The sequence below is a fragment of the Manis pentadactyla genome, chromosome 10 (assembly GCF_030020395.1).
Source record: "Manis pentadactyla isolate mManPen7 chromosome 10, mManPen7.hap1, whole genome shotgun sequence".
NCBI lineage: Eukaryota > Metazoa > Chordata > Mammalia > Pholidota > Manidae > Manis > Manis pentadactyla.
Window position 1 is genome coordinate 10,875,666 of NC_080028.1, and position 22,629 is coordinate 10,898,294.

A 22,629-nucleotide genomic window follows, 5' to 3' on the forward strand; every position below is an offset into this window, starting at 1 on the left:
TCAGACCCTGCACTAGGTCCCAGAGTTATAATGTGAACAAGACCCAGCTATTGACCTCCAAGGGCTCACAAGTCAGTGAAAGACTGTGGTCATGACCCATGACCAAGAAAGTGCTATGAATGAGATGGTCAAGGCCTGAGCAGGGTGGCAGCAGTGACAAGAAGAGAGGAGCTGGGCACAACTTCAGAAAGGAGGAAACTGGTACTGATGTGCTCATTTTACATATGGTGAAACTGAGGCTCAAGGAAGCTGACCTGTTTGGAGTCCTGAAGTTACCAAGCAGTGAAGGCAAGCTCTGCCCCAGCCCTGTTCTGTCTCCAGAAGTCTCTGTTCTCTCCATGCTGGCAGCCTAAAGCTGTTACGTTCCCCCCAATCCCCTTTCTGAATGATTATCTGGCCAGAAGATTAATCAAATGCTGCTAAAGCTGCAGTTACTGTCAGTGGCTAAGATGTTAGCAGCTTCTGTGGACAAACAGAAGCTTCTGAGCTTCTGCTACTGATTCCATTTGAGCAAAAGTTTCCGGGGTTGGTCTGAAAGGGATGGGGTTGGATAAGAAGGAAGGTGTAATCTCTAGGCTGAAGGGACTTCTCGGACAGAGCAAAGATAACCAAGGTGACAAGAAAAAGTAAGGGCAAGGTTCTTGGGCTCACGTGGCTACACCCAATCCTCTCTCCACTCCCCGTAAAAGGCCTGTGCCATCTAAGCAGCCGTCCTGCTTGCCCATCACTTTTCCTCAAGGACAAGAGCCAAGAAAGTCACCCAACTGAACCACTGGCTGAACTTGCTAGGTTCCCCACTGAGAAGCAGCACACCAACCCCTCTCCCATCACAATTCGCATCCTATCCTCAAAGACAAGAAACCAAACTGGAGAAATCCTCAGTCTGCGAATGCAGCTCTTGCTCTACCCTAAGTGCCTTGGCAGAAGTTGCTGAAATCTTGCTCCTGTTCTCTGGAAACCAGGATCCTCTCCCAGGTGCCAGAAGCACAGCAATCACCCCTCATAGGAGTCCTTCTCTTCTAAGAAGGGAACAAAGTGAGAGAAGGAAGTTTGATGCAGGGTAGAGAAACAGAAGTTTTTCTATACCTAAAAGAACACATTAGCCAAACCTGCAGGCCAACTCTGAGCTAAGGGAAAGAAGTTAGGCAGGACCAAAGAAGATTCTGTTTTTAATTTGGGTATCTTTTATATACTCTTTGATAATCACAGATCACTGAGAAATTGTCAAGCAAATGATCTCAAGACAAAAATGGAGGGAGAGAAGAAAGTATGGATTAATGGAATTATGAAACTGCAACATCTCTAACAACCCCTCATAGGAGTCCTTGAGGACCCACCATACTCACACCTCTCTCTAGGCTCCTCCCCCAAAAAACTGAAAACAGTGCACCCACATTATGCCTCATGTGGTCTCACTTAACTATGAAACTGATCAGAGAAAAAGACAGTCAGTAACAGCAGGAATCTGATGGACTTCTTTTTCCAATGGCCACATTAAGGAAAAGTTGCACATACAAAAACAAGAGGAGACCCTGTTATTAATCCAGGATAAGGATTCTGCTAAAGAAGAGGGGGAAGGTTATGATGTGTTTCACTGTTCACAGCAGAGATTTTTATCTCTTCCAATCCAGTTTATGAATGACATGGGAAACAGAAGGATTCACATTTCACCCACTTACCCTGCAAACATGTTTACCCTTGAGATGACAATCATTGCCCAAACCCCAGCCACCAGTCACCCTTTCCCACCGTGTTCCATGAATAATCTTTCCAAAATGTCTGCTTGTAGGAGCAATATTCGGAATTTTACGGAAAACTACAGAGACACACACAGTGCACTGCACACTCCCTGTTAGCCAGAGAGAGACAAAGAGACGCGAGAGAAACAACCAAAAGGAGACGAAGCTAACATGCTAATAAAACAAATCCCGCAAACAGCAAAGTGAAAACGATGATTTAAAAAACACATAGAGACCGTGTTTGTAATTACCCATCCAGATTAAATTTTCACCGCTTCCAGGCAGAGAAACGGCTGGCTGAAGTTTTGTGCCCATCTGATTGTGATGGGAGGGTTGTATTTGAAGCTCTGGGCACGTAGAGATGGAATGAGAAGGAGGCTGAGCTGGAAGAAACACCAAGGGGGAAGGGAAAGAGAGAGAGTGTGTGAGAGAGAGAGAGGGAGAGGGAGAGAGCTACCTCTAGCTACGCCTTCCTCTAAAGAGCTCCGGGAGCCCAGGAGAGCGCTCATTTTAGGATTTGGGAGAGGGGTAAAAAGAGAAGAGGCAGCCCCCGCTCTGCTCCGGCCTTGCTGCCCGCGAGGGGAGGGAGGACTCTGGCCCGCGCCGGGATCTGGCGGGCCATCCTGCCAGCCGGGGAGCGCGCGGTGCAGGGAGCTGTCCAGTTCAGCACCACCCAGTAATGCAGTAGGTGGGAGCGCCTCCGCCGGGGGCCGAGCCGGCCGGGAGTGTGGGGGCAGGCAGGCGGTCCATTCTGCAGCAAGACGCCGGCTCCCTTGTTTCCAGGAGCTTTGCAGATAGGGGGAGGGAAACCCGCCTCGATTCTCCGGGAGAAACCCCCTCCCTCCCCCACTTCGCCAGCACTACCCCCGCCACCAAACAACAATAACCACCCGCCGCTTCTCGTCCTGCCGCCGCCGCCGCCGCCGCCGCCGTGCCTGACCGCCCTGCTGCCGCTGCTGGGGCAAAACCATGGAGAGCGAGACCCCCGCACCTGTTCAGCTGAGATCAAGGGCTTACAGAATACTGGGAAGTCTGGTCTGAAACGAAAGCGCCCGAGACCCCCCAAGGAAGGAGAACTGGCGAAGCAAAGGATTTTCATGGCGCAGGCCGCAGAGCCGAGAACGAAGACGGAAGGTTGCATCTCGGCTTTTACAGTCTCTAACTGTCTAGGTCCCGACCATGAAAGATCGTGCTGAGAATGCGGCTGTCCCCTGGTTCACTGTGGAAGCCATCTCCAAATTAGCTGTCACATATGGAAACTGGAGACCAGAATTTTAGGAAAAGAGATTGAGGCATCTCACTTGGGGGGGTGGGGGGTGTCTTTTTCTTTTCTTTTCTTTTCTTTTTTTCTTTTTTTTTTTAAATCACTGCAACTGGAACAGTTTCTGATCTCAAAAGGCAAGCCTCTCTTCCCGTGTGATCTTTATAATTTACACTCTTTTCCGTGAGCTTTCTTACCTCCCTTTTTTTTATCTCTCTCCATATTCTCTATTCACACATATATCAATTATATTAGTAGTAGAATTATTTTTATTTTTTTGCTTTAGTACTCGCACCCTCACACACACTCTCCCGAGAACCAGAAGTCGGTTGGGTGTTTATATAATGAAGAATTATGGGGCTGTTTGATCGAGGTGTTCAAATGCTTTTAACCACCGTTGGTGCTTTCGCTGCCTTCAGTCTGATGACCATAGCTGTGGGGACCGACTACTGGCTCTACTCCCGAGGGGTTTGCAAGACCAAAAGTGTCAGTGAGAATGAAACCAGCAAAAAGAACGAGGAAGTTATGACCCATTCTGGATTATGGAGAACCTGCTGCCTAGAAGGTATTTGATATCCCATCTCCTCCCCACTCTCCACCTCACCCCTCCCCTTTTCACTCCCCCTCCCCATCCTCCTCCAATTAAGTCCCCTTTACATTCCACCATTTTCTTACTTCACTCTTACCACCACAGATCAAGGTTGGTTGGGTTGGTCTCAGAGGAAAGAAAATCATTAAGCAAACACCATACTCAACTCTCAAGCCTCCACCACCCACTTCCCGCAAACCTCTTCATTGGAATAATCTATGATATGATGAAAACAACAAGAGACTGTGTTTAAAAGTTAAATGTGCTCTGCCTGCTTCGGAATCATTAGGGTTTGCCATTTGATGTAGTATTGCCATATGTGAAGGGGGAAAACAATTGCCTCTCTCAACACTGCTCCTCTTTTCATAAGAAAGAATTCAAAAATGCTCTTCCTTTCCTCCTCCCTTTACTCCCCAAAAGTCCCAGACACAGCACCATCTGCAAATCTTCTTTAAAAAAAAAAAAAATCTGTTGTTTCTAAGAATCCTTATTTGGTAAATCCTAATTATTCCAGGAGCTCAAGCTGAGTTCAAGAGCATTTTGTAATGTCTATGAGCCACACATATCATTCGGGGCGACTGGCTGCGTGTGTGTATGTGTCTTAACGTTTACAAAGTCTAAAAATACATAAGTCTCTCACAGGAAATACGCCTAAGTTCTAATAAACAGCAATTCACTTGCAGGTTAGGCTGAGGACCAATTCGTTTCCACGTAGAGTGACATATCTGTTATCCAGAAGCCAGTAGAGTCAGCATTGCAGCCAGCTCAAGAATCAGACGTTGTGCAGGGAGGCTGGGAGGGAGCGAGGGCTTGAGGAGGTTGAGGGGGGAATGAGGGAGCAGTGGGGCAAGAGTGTCAGCTGTTTGCCTTGATCTTGCAGGGTCATTGGGACATGTGTGCCTGTGCCTGTGCTGTGGGCAAAGCAGTCGCCACAGTGTAAAAGCTGTGAGATCAGGGTACAATGAAGGCATGTGCTTCTGAGACACATTAACAAGCACAGAAAAAAAACTCCTGCAGGTCATACAACCTGCATTTAGCAACAGACTTTAATATGAGGGACTGCATTTGCATGTCTATATATGTCTGTCTATACAAGCTACAGCTATGCGTAGAAGGATGTGCACAGACAGAGAGCTACATGTTTCTGTGTGGAGAGAAAGGCTTGTGTGCTTTGCCTCTGACACGAACCAATACTGGAAGCCCTCTGGGGCAGCATCGGGAAGTAGGGACTGCAGGATTGTTTGTTAAGCTCCATATGGGATGGTGATGCAAGGAGTTGAAGCTAGGAAATAGGGGAGAAGAGAGGGAAACACGAAAGAAGGAGAAACTGATGTGGCCCCAGGGGCTAACCCAAACTAAGCAAAAGCTGCTCTTTGGGAAATGGTTATGTCTGGGGAAAAGCACCAACTCTGAGGCCCCCTCCCAACATTCTTGGTGCAAACGATTGAGTGATGGCTGGACATGTTTTGAATAGCTAAGTGACTTCATTGAACGATGGTCTATTTGACGCATACTGCATTTGGTGCCCTTTCTCAATCCAAACTGCTGCCTTGAACATAGTCTGCAGAGGAGCTCTATGCTGAATACTATATGCTCTTCCCCAGCCAGAGAATCAATATCGGGAAATTAATAGGGACTGTTTTAAACACACCCTCTCCTTAAAAAAAATGAAGAGTCTTTATGCAGCTAGTCATTAACAGTGGAAAGACTTCCATTTAATTAAACATTTATGGCAGACTTTTATTCCAAAAGAGAAGAAAAGCAAAGTGAATGAGGGTTGCTTTAGGGAAATGAGTATAGTAGCAATTTGCCTTCCTTGAATTTAGTTAGACAGATGGAGATATGCAGCCAAGAGATTAGAGAAAAGATAGGACGTAATTTTAAGAGAAATATACTCAGAAATTGGTGAGTTGGTATAAACGTACTTTATCGGGGTTTTATTTGCCAATTCTTAATACTGTGGTCTTTTAAACATTTTATAATTCCCAGAGGGCAAACAGACTAGAGGTAGCTTTGGATCACTTGTTCATTAGAAGGCTTAAATATTTTCATTCAAATTCTATCTGTTCAGTGTCCACATCCCCAAATGTACTGCCCACCCCCTCTAACTTTCTCTCCATGCTGCACACACCACCACCAACCCCCACAATCATCCCTAAAAGGGTGAGAATTACAACGCTTCTCAAGGGATGTGTGATGTACACAGGAGCTGTAGTTGGGCCCCTCTCCCCAGGCAGTGAGGGGAGGCCAGGCTTCCTTCAGGATCACTATTCCTTTTCCACTTGTAGCCAAGGCCCAGGACGGAAGGGGGTTGGTGCTCAGGGCCCCATTTCAACCTGCCCTTTAATTTCCAAAACCTCTGTTCATATGGGGCTGTGCAGGCCCAGAACCCCCTTAAGAAGCTGAGCCTTGGCCACTTAGAAAATGGTTTGAAGATTTCAAGCCACTTATTTGCAAAAACCACACTGATTTCCAAAGATTAAGTGCACTTATATCCGCAGGTTGGTATAGATGACTCTTGTGGGGCATTTGTGTGCTTGCTTTTTTGAGCACTCAAAATAGGCTCGGACTTTACAGAAAACAAGTTGTCAGCACTTCAGGTTCCCCCAACCTATGGGGTTTTTTTGGTGAGAAATTAAGACTTTCAAAAAAGGTCCCCTCGCCACCTCTTTGTCGTGTTTCCTGCCCACACCCAAAAAGTTGTGAAGAGATTTCAAATATCTTCTCCCCAAGATGCTGCTCATAACTCCAGATGAAGAACAATTCTGTCTGCTTTGGTCTCTTTTGCTGCCTAGTTTTCAGGAACTTTTTTCTCCTGAGATGATTTCTTACATTCTCTTCTTGATGAAAATAGGAATTATAAAATATTTCCTTGCCTTTATTGCTGCTTTTGCAACGAAGAATGTCTGCTGAAGAACGAGAAGAGATAGTACTACCCATTCAGGGTAGACACAGAAGGAAAGGGGAGGAATCAAGAAGAAACTACGACCTTTATTTTCTCCCTCTACACAGCAGTGTTTCTGTGTGTGAACCTGAAACACCTAGCCAGCTGGTGTCTCTAGATGACTGAGGGGGGTGGGGGGCAGTCTGCACATGGACAGGGAGGTAGAGAGTGACCAGAGAAGTTTTTGAACTTTTCAGGAAGGCTGCATTAAGAGCCCCCGAATGGAGAGATGAATCGGCCCTTGCAGAAAAGAGTTCACTAGAACCTACGACAAGACTAAAACAGCTTGCTCAAAGCAAGGTGTCTCTGGGCCAGCATGGTGGCTTGCTGCTCAAGATACTAACCTCTGTTCTCACCAAAAGGAGTCATTGTCTCCAGGGGCAGCAAGAAACTCACTCTTGGTAAATTGTCTCCTGCACCCTCCTCCCCTCTGTCCAGGCTCCATGTCTCCCCTAGAGGCTTTGCAGCCCTGCAGAGGAGGAGCCAACAGCACTACAAGGGGGGCTGGAGCAGATGTGCACCCCCACTGTCCCTCCTTTCTCTCTCCCTCTCCCAGCTCTTTCCTTACTGTAAGGCAGGGCAGAAATTTTTCTCTCTCTCCAGACAGTTATATTCCCTCTGCTGAATTCCTGAGCTCCTCTTCCATCCATGGCTTCTCCTGTCTTCCCCTCCACATGCTGCTTGCTCACAGAGCCTCTATCACCCACCTTACACCCCTGCTCTCTTAGAGCAGGAGGTTTCTTGATTTTCCTGAAGTGTCTTTCCAAGTTCATCATTGCAAACCTTTTGCTAGGCCTGTGCGGTGGCAAGCACTCCATGCTGAGTTCAGCCATGAGTCTCTTGTTCTGCAGGAGGAAAGTATATATCTTGTATTTTAGAAAAGCCAATAGTCTTTCCCAGACACTCTTGCCTTTAAGTGTGGGTGAGTTGACAATGGAAGTTACTAACTGGTCTTCCTACTATATACCTATCACTCCAAAATTCCCAAGATAATCTGAGTCTCTTTAGGTACTTTACACACAGTAGGTGCATAAAAATATCAATGATTGATTCAGAAATTCTTAAGATTTTTAAAATTTTTTTTAGGAGAGCAAGGCAGAGGCTTTTATTTAGAGAGAAAGCAAGAGGACAGAGCTGGCTCAGGCCAGGAGGGGACAACAGAGCCTGGGTGGTGCGTTGACTAGGGGTTTTATAGGTTGAGAGACAAAGGGCTAGGGATGTACACCTGCTAAGCGGCTCCAAAATGTTTATCTTTGAAGAGACATTAAGTTTCTTATTAGTCTTCCTGGTTAAGATTATTTAAATTAATTCAAACATTATATGGGCATGAGACAATCAAGTAATCAAGAGAAAGAGAGAAAAGGGGATAAGGAAGTCAAGATGACTTCTTTGTTCTTCCTGGTACTTCCTTTTTAGAGGAAAGTAATGAGTCATGAATTCATTATTATAAAATAATTCAAATGAGGTTGTCACTGGGTTGCAAAGCTCTTAATTGGCTAAAGAAAAATTATCAGTGTATTTGGCATCTACAGGAAAAGAAAAAAATACCAATTGATTTTATTCCCTCTTCCACTTTAAAGTACACCAAAGTCCAGTCGCTAGAATAGACACTTAGGAGAGCAGGCATTACAGACCATCCTTATTTACCTTCCCAAGAACTTTCTATTCTTTGTCAAACCAATCCACCCAATCACCAGAACCCTGAGAACTTTTCCCAAGGTCTTAGGTTCTGAGCAACAGTTTTCCGTAGAGCCAGGCCCTGTATTCCTAAGCATTTGTACCACCGTGTAACACAAACCTGACTCCTTTGCTGAGGAACAAACTCTGTGTAAGTCCCAGCCCACTCACACTGCCCTCCCTGCCCCTGCCTCCCTTTAAAGGTAAGCAGAATGAGGCACAAGGGTGTGACACCATACACCAAGGCCACACAGGCAGAGAGTGGCAGAGTCAACCCTTGAACCCACACCCCTTGTTTCCAGCCTGTAAATTACCAGCGATCTCTATGCACGGCCCCTGCCTACTATGGCCTCATGCTCGTATTTAGTGCCTGCACCGGGTTCTGTTCTATCTGTGTCCCACTGAGTGTCCTCCAGTGAGTGCCCAACCTGAGCACATCAGTTACCTATATGCTGGCCCACCTGACTCCCCGACATACCACTCCCTCCAGCTGCCCTGTGCCTTTCAGGGTGACAGTTCTGCCGTAGCCCTCCTCCCATAAGGCTGAGGGAACACAGAACTGAACTTTAGGCCAGACCCACCGTCCACTTCTTTGGCTTTGCCCTTTCATTTTGGAAGTGTCCTCAGCGTAGACTATCCACTGGTTTAATGTTTGATGCCATTTTTCAGAAAGTAGCAAATTTATGTCCCCTGTAAGTCAAGGAAGTTTTCAGATGAATCTTTGTGGTACAGTCGAAAGAATTCTGCAGCCACCCAGACCTGGGATCATTTCAAGTGCTGCAGCCTTATAAGCTGTGTGATTTGTAGCAAGTTACTTAACATTTCCAAGCCTCAGTTTCCTTTTCTGTGAAAAGTCTTCTCACATGGTGCCTGGTGACTTAGGGTTAACTGAATGGGTATCTGTCACCTTCTTTTTCCTGACCTCCTTGTTTGCAATTACAATCAACAACCCCACTTCATACCCCTCAAAAATCTTGCTTACTCATTTTTTTCAACACAGTACTTACCACCTTCTAGCAAACTACATATTTCACTCATGATATTTGTTGTTTTTCTCAACAACTAGACTGTCAGCTCCCTGAGGGCAGAGCTTTCTGTCTGTTCTGCTCACTGTCGTAGCCACAGCAGTTATGACAGTGCAAGACGTTGAACGCGCCTTTGCTGGTGAAGGAACAAATGACCACTTCCCGCTGTAGAGTAGGTATTCAGAATGGTAGTCCCTTCATATTGTCAAAGGATTGTCCTTTAAATTATATACAGTGAACAGTGGTGGCAAAACCATCATTTTTTTGACATTCCAAAAAATGATGAACTCATCACAGAAGGGTGGGAGGAGAGGGGAGGGAGAAAGGAAAGGTTGGGCTGGGGGAAGACAGACATTCAACAAACAAGGGACAATAATAAAGAAAGATAATAAAAAAGAAAGTCTTTGAAGAGAAAATAAATGCCTGAGAACGAAGTGTTGCGGGGTGAACCTCCTCTAAATAGGTCCTGGCCATGCATTCCTGCCTCCCCAGCATCCAGAACAGCTGTCACAGAGACGGGCAGAGAGCTTCCCATGAGCGTACGCTTTCAGGTCAGGGGGAGGAGGAACAGGCATACATCCAGGATGATAATGCAAGAGGTTCTTTAATCATTCAAAATGCAATGGCTCCTGTTAGCCTCAAATATAAGTATTTTGACCAAAAAACCCATGTTCAAATGAAATGTGCATTTTAAGTTTCCAAGTTAGTTTATAGACACAGATCAGGCAATTCCTTCTCTCATTTATGTTATTTGTTCAATCTTTGATGAGCCCCTGCAAAGTGCCAGGTGCTGGGCCAGGGGTTGGGGTCGCAATGGGAAGCAACTGCCCTCAGTGTCCTTAGAGCCTCCTGGGAAAGACAGATCCTAATTCAAAGAATCTCTCCACTGTATATATAAATTCCAACTGTAATAGTGCTCTCAAGCTGAGCTGCATGGGACTGTGAGTTTATAATATTGAGATATCTAATCAGAGAAGGCTTTCTTGAGGAGGTGAGACAAGAATGGATAAGCAGGAGTTAACTAGGTTAAGAGAGGAAGAAAGAACATTCCAGGTCAGAGGGCAGCAAGTGCAGAGATCAGTGAGGAAGAGAATGAGACAAGTACTGGGGGAAGGCCAGAGATGGAAGGAGTGTGCCATTGGGGGCTGACACCAGATGGTGGGCAGGTGGGTGTGGAAGTAGTTAGGACCCAAAGGTGTGGGGCTTTGTTAGTTTATTGAAGAGTTTTGCTTTCTGGCTTCTTGCTTCTTGCTTTTGAGCTGTGTGACCTTGAGCTAGTTAATTCTATCTCTGTGCTTATTTGTATCATCTATATAATGAAGAGAATAAAGCCTCCCCCGTCCATCCTCAACTGCTTGGTGTGGTCTCTTCAGTCTAAAAACTTCCCATGACAAGGCAGAAAGGGGAGAAATAGATTTATTCTACTCTAATCAACTGAATTCAAAATATACCCAGTGGAGGTGTTGACAGTGGGTACCAACCTCATGCTAAACATAGGGAGGCAGTGATAGAAAGGTTTCCACCCTGCCTCAAGGACCATCCAGGTGAGTCCCAGTAGGACACCCTAAAGAACTGGCATCTCACAAAACAGCTCCACTTCCTACAAGACGTTTGACATAGCCTGTTACCGCCTCTCCTTATTACCCTTCCACAGATACAGAGAGATTCCTGGAATCTCTAACAACCAGTTAGGATCATCGAGGATTTGAGCTGGAATTTGAATGAGGCTTAGTTATATCCACCAGACTTGCTGAAAATAGGAATGAAAGTAGAGAGGTGTTAACTATGCTCCCCAGTGCCAAGAAGTGCACACTGTAGGACTGTTGATGAGTACTGAGGTCTAGCCAGCCCAGCACCCTTGTCCTTTCTCCTAGGCATAGAAAGGGCTTTACTCTCCCAGTGCCATCAGTTCTAAGACACCATCCTCATTATAAAACAAACTACCTATTTAAACAGCTTTCAGGGGAGGGAAAATAGATTTAATATACACATCAACTATAAAATACACTCTAATTTTTAAACCTTTAAACCTAAAATCTGTGTGTTAGAATCAAAGGAAGATGGTAAGCTACTTGCTGGCAGAGAGAAAGGCAGACAAGGTGCTCAGAGAGAGCCTGAGGGATTCCTCCAGCACACAGCTGGTACCTATCCCATGACTTAGAAGGAAGCAACGGGGAGTAGAACATGGTCTTACAGCATTTTTCTTAACAAGGAAAAGGTCAGTAGTTGATCTTAGCTCAACAGCTGTTCCCTGAGCACTAGTCAGGCACTATATGAGAATCTAGGACAGAATCAAAGGCTCAATCTCTGCTCCAGAGGAACTCCTAGTCTAGTAGAGAAGGCACAGCAGTGAACAGATGATGATGATGACACAGCATGAAACATAAGCACAGGGGATTCTGGAAGCACAGAGACTGGGGGTAAGGGGTTGCCAAGAAAGACCAGGTTCTGAAGGATGCATAGGAGTAAGCAAGCTCAGGAGAGGAAGAGCACTTCAGACAGAAGAAACAGCATGTGCAGAAACACAGATGCTCAAGCGGCCGTGTCAAGGGTCCAATATGGCTGGAAGGTAGATGGCAGGGAGGAGTGAGTCTGGGAGGCGGTGGAGATATGATCCCAAAGGAATAGAAATGGCTCCCAGTGCAGCGTATATTCCAGCATTGAAGAAAAGGGAGGCCCAGAAAGGTGGGAAGCAAGAGAGGGTCCAACTGGCTTTGCCCATCAGTGAGACCACTGGATGTTGAGGGGGTCAGGGGTTCCTTGGAGCTGGTAAGATTGACCAGGAAGGCATGAGGCACAGTGAGGATATCGCTACAGTAACCAGGTAACTTGCACTAAGTTATCTGTAGTAAACAGAGAATGAAGGAAGAAGAGAAGGGAGATTAGAAGTTATGCACGAAAGAGGCACAAGAGCCTCCCTTCTCTTCTCATTTCCCAGTATAACAGGCAGTTATTAAACACGAAGTGCTACAAAGATACAGAAAGTCTCTGCTCAAATGCCACCTTCTGGGGGTTTCCAAACAATCCTAACCAAAGGACCCAGTCCTATTGTCCTCTTAGTTCCTCTTCAACATTTTAATATTGGCTTTTTTCCTATTAGCACTCACTTGCTCATGACCTGTGTACCCCTGTAAGACTGTGCATTCCACAAGAGCTGGGACTGCGTTTGCCTTGGCACTATGCTTAGGAGCTACATGTTGAATGAATAACTGAAAAAGCAGTGCCTGCCCTCAGGAAGCTCCCATCTAGGGAGGGAATGGGCTTTTAAACAAAACCTCCAAGCATCTTCTGGACCAGTCTTTTCTCCGAGGCTTGGCTGGACTGCATTCCAACAGACACTGGAGAGCAGGCAGGCATATCCCCTGCACCTGCAACCTGGAAGGCTCTCTGGGGTGCCTGCGGGCCACAGCTTGGCCATAAAGCTTCAGGAAGCTGATAAGCTGCCCTCCTGGGCAGCAGCAGCCCCTTTCCTCTCAATCCAAATAGTTGTTAGTTATCACCTGTCCCAGAGGCACTGACTTAGCAGCCCTTTTGTGAGGAGCTCCCACCCCTTTTCCTTATTGACACTATATTCATTCTTCCCTGAACTTCTTTGACCTTGGGTAGTCTTCCAGCTGCTAACAACAATGTCAAAGATTAGGTACAAGATCCCAGGTGCACGGTTGCTATGGCCTCATTGTATGGGGAATCGGCCCCTTTATTTGCTACCCCATCCACCATGCATATAAATACCCCAGTGCCAGGCTCTCTCTGGCCTTGCCATCAGGACTAATTCACTGGTGAGCAGCTGTTGCTGACCCTGAGGGCTTTCTTTATCTCAGTTTTTCCACGTTGCTTTCCTCTCTCTTTCTCTGAACAAAGGTTCATTCATTATTTTCTGTCATATTTTCTCCCTACCTGAATCTCTGTCTACACAAGTCTTATCCTCTATCCTTCTTGAATTTTCCCTAAGGTTGAGGACTCTCCTCGCCAATTTTCTTCCAAGATATTTTGCAAAGAAAATAACCCTGGCATCACTTCAATACTAATAATAACTACAGTAATAATAATAATAATAGCTAACCATTCATTAAGTGTTTCCTATGTGCTAAGCACTGTCTAGATGCTTTCCAGAGGTTAGCTCTTGTATTTCATCTTCACAATTTGGCAGATATATGCCATTTCATCTCAAGAAGCTCAGAGAATTTAAGCAATTTGCCCAAGGTCACACAGCAAGTGGCAGAGCTGAGATTCCAACCCAAGTCTGTCCAAACCAAAAACCTGTGCACAGCCTTCTATTACACTAATTATATTTACAATTTTCCCCTGATCCCCCAAATCTATAAAGAAATTTCTCAGAGAAACTGAAGGCAAGGCTGAACAGAAATTGCTGATTGTACTCCATGTATGATGAGGCCTTCAAAAGTTTGAAGCTTAAATTAGGATATGCTTCTTACCCAGGGCAGAGTCGGGAAAAATGGAAGGGCTGCCACATTTTCTCATTGCTTCAAAAACAGAAGAATGCCTCAAAATATATGGACATCCCTCTCCTTGCCATTAGTAGCAGGGGCCACTACTGAATGAATACATATATTCTCTCTCCCCGGCCCCCTGCCTAGAGGGCACATTCCCAACCACAAGCTACTTGTCTTCAAGACTCAGCTAAACTGTCACTGTCCCCAGTAGCTCTGCGGCCTCTCGCCTGGGTTACATTCCCTCCCTCTTTCCTTCCACAGTATCCACACGTTTCTCACACATCTTCCATCTTCTCTGTTATTTCCATTTCTGTTCCCAACTCTAGACCATGAGTTCCCTTGTCCGTTTCATCAACAAAATTTACTCAGTTACTATTGAGTGCCAGGTACTGTCCTAGGCTCTGGGTTTACAAAGGTAAAATGATGCAGCCCCTGCCCTCAAGGAGCTTATGCTCTAGTTGGGGAAACAGGGGCACAGCAAGCACACACAGAGATTGTTCCAGGAAGAGGTGTGAGAGAGGATGGGGTATTTTGGGGACCACATAAGGTTTCTAGTATTGCTGGGGAGCCAGGTATGGGAGGGGAGGTAGGGGAACATATTGGTACCGAGGGATGATGTTGCACAGAGGTCACGTCATGAAGGGACACTTAGACTGTGAAAAGAGAAGAGAATGTTGAGAAGGGACTGGCATGATCATACTTGCCTTTTTAGGAGAATGGCTCAAGAGGCCATGGGAAGTAGAGATGGGGGAAGAGGACAGAGCAGGGACTCCAGTAAGGAAATGATTGAGCAGTCTGGCGAATGATGAGGCCGTTGACCCAGGGCAGGGGACTGAAACGAAAGGATCCACAGGACCTGGGGACTGTGGCCTGTGCTGAGTAAGGTGTGACAGTGAGTGACCTTTACTGAAATAGGGCAAACAGGAGAAATCTGAAGAAAGAAGATAGTACCTTTAATCTTGGAGAGAGTGATTCCACATCTGCATCCCCAGGGCCTAGTTCAATGCCTGGCACATGGTAGATGCTCAGTGTTTGTTGAACGAGTATATGAATGAATATAGAAAACAGGACACAGCTTTGCATCTGGGATTATGATGCATATTTAATCTCAGATTTTTCCCAGCACCATCATAATCAAGGTATGCATGCTAGTCAAGCTGGAATTCCTGTCAGCTCTGTCATCTGACAGCCCAGGTTCCAATCCAAACCAGATATGTGACCTTGGACAAGGAATTTCACCTCTCTAAGTCAATTTTCTCATGTGTAAATGGATAAAATTGTATCTCACACATGAGTTAGTTGTGAAATTTTACTGAGATGCTTCATGCAAACTGCTTAGCAAGATGCCAGTACACAGTAAGCAATTGATAAGTGCCAGGCACTGTCCTAATGGGTGGTATAGTGAAGGGTTAGACTAGCAGTTACAAATGGTAACCTACCAGTGAGTTGTGTTGGGCTGTCAAATGTTCTACAAAATAGAACTTTCTATAAAAATCCCTGTTTTTTAACTTCCCTTGAAAAAAACATCAGATTGTTGTAATCCTGTGCCCCTTCACCTGTGCTGATGGCCACCATCAGCAGGAACTAGGCAGCACATGTCCCTGCAGGCATGGCAGGTGTTCTACAGGTCCCTGAAGTCCCTCCCGCTCCCAAGGACCTTATGTGGCTGCTGGTTCCTTTGGCCTCCCCTGGCCTCTGTAGGCATCTGAGTTTGCAAACACTCTTCTGTGCCAATGACAATTCACAGGCAGAGTCTTTGTCTTCCAGTGGCTGAAAATGTAAGCAAAACACCACCAGCCCAGGCAGGGTGTAGCAGCTAACAGGGTGAAGAACACCAGGCCCCTAAATAAATGCATAAGTATCCAACATTCCCCAGCAGTGCTTGCTGATAAGATTTGAGTGGAAGGCTAGCCTCATCCTCATCCCTTCGCTTTCATGAAGCATCTTTAGGTTAAGTCATTGCTTTTATAGAGGGAACCTCACTGTTTAATGCCACCCTCATAGCTTCTCTTTCAGAAGCTGACATTTTCTGACCTTGCCCCCCTTCAGGAAGCCCACCCACCCTGTCATGCCGACCATGTGGTGAGCTTTATTTAATACCTAAATGGCAGGTGGTGCCAGGAAGGTGTTCCACATTGTTGTTCTGGGGTGTGTGTGGGGGGGTGGTATTGCTGGAGAAAGAGGGATTCTCTACTTTGAATTTTCACCTCAGAAGACTTCATAGAAAAATAGAGAAGAGGGAAATTTCAGGAGTTTTCTGGGTAAGAAAAAATTGCTCAGCAATTGCTCTGAAAGGATATGAAATTATAGACATGCAATTTGATGGCCAGATCTGATCCAATTTGACCATTTTTGAATTTTTGCTACATTCATCTCTGTGCTAATTCATGGGGCACAGAAACAAGTCCTCTCTGGAGGGGGAATCTGCCCTGATGTCCACAACTCATGTTGCTCATCCTTTTCCTAGTCTCTCTTGCCTATTTTATTTTCTTCAACATACTTCATGCTCTCTGAACTCGTTTGTCTACAGGGTATATTATTTCTCTCCCAACTTGAATATAAACTCTGTGAGACCAGGGTCCTTATCTGTTCCATTTACTGCCATAGCCCTAGGCCTAAGATCAGCAGCTGGCACATAGCAGGTACTTAGTGACGGTCTTTTGGATGACAGAAAGAGATCAAGGCCCAGAAAGAGATGCATGTACTGAAACTATTACCAGAGAGCTCAGACACTGATAAAGGCATGTGTAAAGGCCAGACCAGAGAGCAACTCTATTTGGGACAGTCAGGACAAGGATCCTAAGGAAGTGCCCTCTGCAGTGGGTTTTAGAGGATGAATAGGAGTCTGCCAAATAGAACAGAGGAGCAAGACTCAGAGCAGTACCTGAGGCTGCCCCAGATGGGTGACGTCAAGGAGAGAGCAGAGCCCTTATTCTACAGTGGCACTTCTCACATATATATATATGCTAATTACCTGGGAATCTTGTTGAACTGTAGACACAGGGGTCCAGGTTGGGGCTGAGATTATATTTATAGCTCCCAGGGAGGGCTGATACCACAGTTCTGCAGGCCACACTTTGAGAAGCAAGGCTTTGGAGCATGATCATTGGACACGGATCTGAATCCTCCCTCTGCCACCAGCCAACTGGGACTGTTTCCTCACTTCTAAGGTGAAGATAACAATCTTTCTCCTAGGCAACAAATAATTTGGTAAATTATTGAATTTGGTAAAGCCATTGTTTCAGTCCTAAGTACTTAGTATCAGTATGTTTCCACTAGTATTGTTACTTATGGTTAAAGTGAGGACTTGAGGCATGCGAGGAATGGATGAGTTTCCCTGAGAGTTAACACTGCTTGAGGGGCTCTGTGTGTTGGGCCCCATCCCAAGGACCATACATGTACATCACCTTCCTTAAGCCACACGGCACTCTATAACGTGGGTGCTATCATGATTCTCATTTTACCAGGAGGAAACAAAGGGTCTCTATTATAGTTTCCTATTGCTGCTGTAACAAACAACCACAAACTTAATGGCTTTAAATACCACAGTCATGATATCTCACAGTTCTGGAAGGCGGAAGTCTGAAATTGGTCTCACTGGGTTAAAGTCACGGTGTCAGCACGGCTCTGTTCCTTCTGGAGGCACTTGGGGTGTGTCTGCTTCCTTGCTTTTTCTGGTTCTAGGGACTTCCCACATTCCTCAGCCAGTGTCCCCTTCCTCCATCTTCAGAGTCAGCAGTGCTAGACAGAGTCCTCAAGCTGCATACCCTGACACTCCTGCCTTCCTCTTCCACATTCAAAGACCTTCATGATTGCACTGGGCCCACCTGGACAGTCAGAATCATCTCCCTCCTTTAAGGTCATCTGATTATCAACCTTAATTCCATCTACAACCCAATGACTCTCTGCCATGCAATGAAACATATTCACAGCTTACAGGAATTGGGATGTGGGCATCTTTGGCAGGTCATTATTGGGCCTAACACAAGAAGTGAATGCTTAGTGAACCCCTAATGTCACAACCTCAGAATGGTATCCTGAAAGTGATTTTAGAGCTTTTACCAGGAAAGATTAGATTGGACTATAAGTAACAGAAAAATAAGGTTAACAGTAGCTTAAATAAGACAAAAATTTCTTCTTTCTCAAGAAACCAATCTGAAGACATTAAGATTGGTCTAGAGGGTCCCAGAACTGGTTTGCAATGCAGACTCCTAGCAGCTCCCTGCTCCACCATCCCCTTGGTAAGGCCTTCACCCTCATAGTCTATATGGCTGCCAGAGCTCCAGCCTCTGCTGTCACATTCTAGGCATCAAGGTGGAGAATGGCACAGAGACAAATGCAAAGGTCACCTGTCACATGGCTCTGAAGGTTTCTTGAAAGATATCATACAACATTTTTGTTTTGACCTCATTGGTCAGAAGCTTGCCATATGACCACACATTAGCTATAAGGAAGTCTGGATAAATAGACCCCTTATTCCTGGTCGAGGGAAGGCAACTAGCATTATATCCAGGGAGCTCATCTGGTCCAGAGCCTCAGCTTTTGACCATAGGACCTGAGGCTCAGAGAAGGAAGGTGCCTCAGCCAGTGCCATGCAGCCGGCTGGCAGTGGTGCTCAGACTCCAGCCCTTGCTCCCGTCGCCCACCCAGCATTTGGTGCAGAGCCTCAAGCACCTGGCGCACTGCCTGGCACAGAATAGGAGTTCAGCAATGCTTGCGGAACTAAAGGAACCTCGACAACCCACCGCACCGCGTGTTTCCCTCTGCAACACACCTCCGCTGCTACCTCTCAGGGTGGACAAAGCACCTGCCTCTGGGCAGGGCCGACTGCATTCTGGGTCTCCTGGCCCCCCTTCCGCCCAGCTTACATCTCTGCTCACCCTCTGGCAAGCCTTGGGCTTTTCAGTCTGTCCCACAAAGTCACATGAAATAGCAGTAGGATCTGGCAAAAGAGAGCCCTCAGAGGGTCCTGAGAAACAGAAGTTCCCCTCTCTCCTCTGATAGGAGGACAGCTACTAAGAGATGGGGCTTTGCATCTGGGGTGCATTGTGGCAGAAAATTGTTTCTATTTCCTTGACATTCTGCAATGTTTGTTTTGACACAGAGAAGGGAGAGACAGGGGCTGATCAAAGCCAGAAGCCATGTGGCAACTGTTGCCTTTTACCATGGGCTGCAAAAGTCACAGGAGCCCCAGCCCAGGCCCTGCTGCCCCTGCGAGTCCCACATATGCCAAGATCTGACACTTTCTTGTAATTTCTGTTCTCAAGTCTTTGTCTTCTCAACCAGAAAGTAGGTCCTAGGGACAGGGTGGTGTCAGACTTGCCTCTGTGCTCCACTGCCTGGCACAAAACAGACACTTGGTTAATAAACAGGGGACGGGCCAATTAGAATGAAATAGCTAAGGCAATGTCTGGCACACAGTAGGCTCTCAGCAAAATTTTTTAATGAAGAAGACATTCTTCTTCATAATGAAGAAGGAAGACAAGGAAGAAAGAATGGAAAGACAGATGGAGGAAGGAAGAGAGACATCAGTTTGTGTCTTGGCTTGCCATGGCGGCGGCAGCTCAGAGAACAGGCTGCTCTCCCGGCCTCAGTCCTGGAGGAGCAGAATCCTTCCCTCAAGGACTGAGTTCCCAGGAGAACCTAAGAACCTGGCCCGAGAGGTCTGTTTCAAAGGGTCTCCCCTCCAGCTTTAAAGCATAGTACTTCTGGGGCTCCCCAGTGGGCCGTGGCAGCCACAGTTCCTAGACACGGCCAGAGGCAGCGCGGGTCGGGTGGCTGATGTGAGGGAAAGGATGATGGAGGGGAAGGGGAGCTGCCCCACCTCATGTCCAAGTCGGTGGCTTCTCAGGCCGCGGCAGGGCAGAAGGCGGGTGGGGAGAAGGACAACGAGAGGCAGAAGCTCAGCACGCACAGGGGGCAGTGGAGGAGGGAGAGCGTGGGAAGGACAGCAGGGGCCACTGGAGAGAGGGGAGCCGTCTGGGCATGGGGGACAACCCTTGTCAGAGCAGATGGAACACAGAGCCGGAGGGTCTATGACAGCTGGTCAGAGGGAAGAGAAGCAGCAGCAGCTTGTGGAGAGGGGCCTGCCCCCCACTAGGCAGGGACAGACACCCCCCTCCCATCCCGGAAACACGGCCAGGGGAGACCTACTGAGACCCAGGGAGCAGAGAACTACCAGGCAGGGGAGTAAAGATGTGTGGGCTGAGCCGTGAAGCCACAAGGCCTGTGGGCAGGGCTCAGGCTGAAATTACAGGCTGGACCACAGTACCACACACCAGAGCGGCCAGGGGCCAGAGGCTTTCCCTAGAACCCAACCACTTCCTGCCCTAGTTTCTTCCCAGATTGATTAGGCAGCACAATCCAGCCAAGAGCCCCATCTGGGCATCCAGTGGGCCTGGGTGTCGATCCCACTAGCTCTGGGCCTCAGGGAGGGTAGTTAATCTCAATGAACTGCCATTTCTTACTTGCCTCAGAAAACAGGAATAGTAATGCTAATCATGCAACTATAAAAATTAAAATAATCTATATAAAGTATTTGTACACAGAAATGGGGCTCCAAAGATGGTTGAAGCTGTTTAAAATTAACATTTCCCATCTTTTAGACATTTGGGTTCAGCTTTCATTGTTTTTGCCATCTCCAGGTACCACCTATATTGTTACTCATCCAACACTTATCTTTAAGTTGGTCCCGTCTTAGCCTCATCCTAAGCAGTTATAGCCAAGCAATCACTGGTTTAATGGGCTAGTTAAATTTTTAACACACCTTAGAAATACTCAGCTTAAATCTGTTTACATGTTTATCCCCATACTAAAGAAACTCATCTCAGATACAAAAGCCCATCGTCCACTTTGCAAAAGCAGTGTTCTGACTAATAGACCATCCACCAGATTTGAAAGAGGTGGAGAGACTGGTGTCCCTCCGTCCACATTACTCACCCGCTTTACTCTTTGGTGATAAAGGATTGCTGGGATGGAAAGTGAAGAGAATGTCAGAGGCCAATCCATAGAAATCACTTGGACTCTAAAAGCCCTTCTGTAGCACCAGGAATGCTCAGCTCTTAGTTACAATTCGACCCATTCTTCCATCGATAAAGGACAGTGGTGTGGACTATGGCCCAGGGAGAGAGAGGTCAGGAGCCTGCCTTCCTTACTGACACACTGGCTTAAGCTGGAGGTTTTCCCTTTGTTTTCCTACAGGGTCTTCAAGAGATGCCCCCTCCCAGGCACAGCAGAGTGAGAGGAATTAGCTCTTCTCTCAGCACCTACTAGAAGTGAAGGGATTTCTTTCTCTATCCCAGAGCCTTTCAAACATTGAGGGATTGTCCCTCATGTAACAAAGTACTATGAGATTTCTCAGTAATGATTGTGTCCCCAGGGGGTGTCAGCCTTGTAATGATAGAAATGACTGTCTGGAATGACAGTAATGGCAGAAAGGATTTGGGGGAATATAAGAAGGGTTTAGAATAACGTGGGTTAGGAATCCAGGTATTGGGCCAGAGGAGAGGAACACAGGTATATTTCCTTCCCCACCTTTGTTTCTGACTCAGCCACTTAGTTCCATGTGCTTCACCCCCACATCTAGAAAGCACACTCTGAACTCAAAGTGTTGAACTTTTTACCCTGACCATTTATCCTGAAGATCCAGCACTGCCTCATTACAGCCTGGACTGCTGAGAAGAGACAGTTATTTCTTAAACAGTTGAACAAATCAACACATTATTAAAGATATAAACTAATTTCTAGGTATTAAAGCGAGGACCTGGAAATAAATCACAGAACACAAACAGGCCAGGAAAGAAAGCCAGGAGGCCTCAAAGGAGGAGTTGGGCGCAGCGTGCTTTCCCTTTGGAGGGGCCTGAGCTGCCGTGAGCAGTCGGCTCTAAGAGCCCCCTTTGGGGTGGCAGGCACGGGGAGCAAGCGTTCTCGCAATGAGGCTGATGGGATTTTAATAGCCAGACAGATGGCCTGAGAAAAAGGGAGGAATTTTTTTTTTCAAATGCAGGAAAACACTTCCATAGTTTCCCTTCAATTAAAACAAAGTGAGAGCCCTCTGTGTTGGGAAGATTCATCACCATTATTAGTATTGTCAGGTTGGGGGTCTTCTTTTTAATAATTGCATGACTGAGCAACAATAATAAAACTAGGATAGTATTTTCAAACAAATTAGGGGGTTCAGGTTAGCTGTCCGCTGACTTTCAAGGCGATTATTATTATTTTGCCTTTATTTGATCTTATAATTTGGTAATGATCCCAAATAACTGTATTATTATTGGTCTTTTTATGCAATCAGTTATCAGTTACTAGATTTTTTAGTAGATCCTGCTAACTGCAGGCTCCATACAAGCCACCCGTGAGCAGCCAAAATTTTGAGCAAATTTCTGAAAATCTGTATTAAGAAACCTGGGAAGAGGAAATGCAAAGAAAAGGACATCTTCAAAAACAAAGAGAGGATAGAAAAGGAAAAAAGAGAAGAAAAATGACATCTGTTGAACACCCTCCCATGTGCCAAAGGTTTTCATTATATTTTCAGAACAACAGGTAGAATCTGTTTAAGGATCTCCCTATAGCATAAAAGCTGCCCAAGGGACCGTGGATTTAATTCCTTTCCTGTCCAAAAGCTGACACTCACATTCAACTCTACAAGCATTTACTGGACTTCACAATGTGCACATCGTGATGCTAAAGTGCCAGAGACTGACCACAGGTTTCGATTTACTGCCTTCTCCCATTTTAGAAACTTTGACTCTGAAGAAAGAGATGTACTCATTTTCCCACAAAAAGATGAAATAATTTAGTTGCTCTTCATCATGCTGTTTCCAAATTGGAAAGCTGTGGTCTCTCTACTTGGGCATTTGGAGGCGTTCTTTATATTCTAAGTCACTACATTAATTCTCTTTAGGCTCCAAGAACTAAGCCAACTGCAAGTGACGGTGGAGG

At 46.1% G+C, this 22,629-nt stretch overlaps 1 protein-coding gene and 1 long non-coding RNA gene across 2 annotated transcripts in view; one reads left to right on the top strand and one right to left on the bottom strand.

Moving 5' to 3' along the window:
* LOC118915338 (uncharacterized) overlaps positions 1 to 22,629 on the bottom strand; it is a 175,971-nt gene that overhangs the window by 46,065 nt on the left and 107,277 nt on the right. The gene's annotated exons all lie outside the window — the stretch shown is intronic.
* Positions 2,152 to 22,629, top strand: part of CACNG2 (calcium voltage-gated channel auxiliary subunit gamma 2) — a 105,257-nt gene continuing 84,779 nt past the window's right edge. The window contains exon 1 of the mRNA XM_036891026.2: positions 2,152 to 3,565. Coding sequence (XP_036746921.1) covers positions 3,355 to 3,565 — 211 coding nt within the window. The 5' untranslated portion in view covers positions 2,152 to 3,354. The remainder of the gene's footprint in view (positions 3,566 to 22,629) is intronic.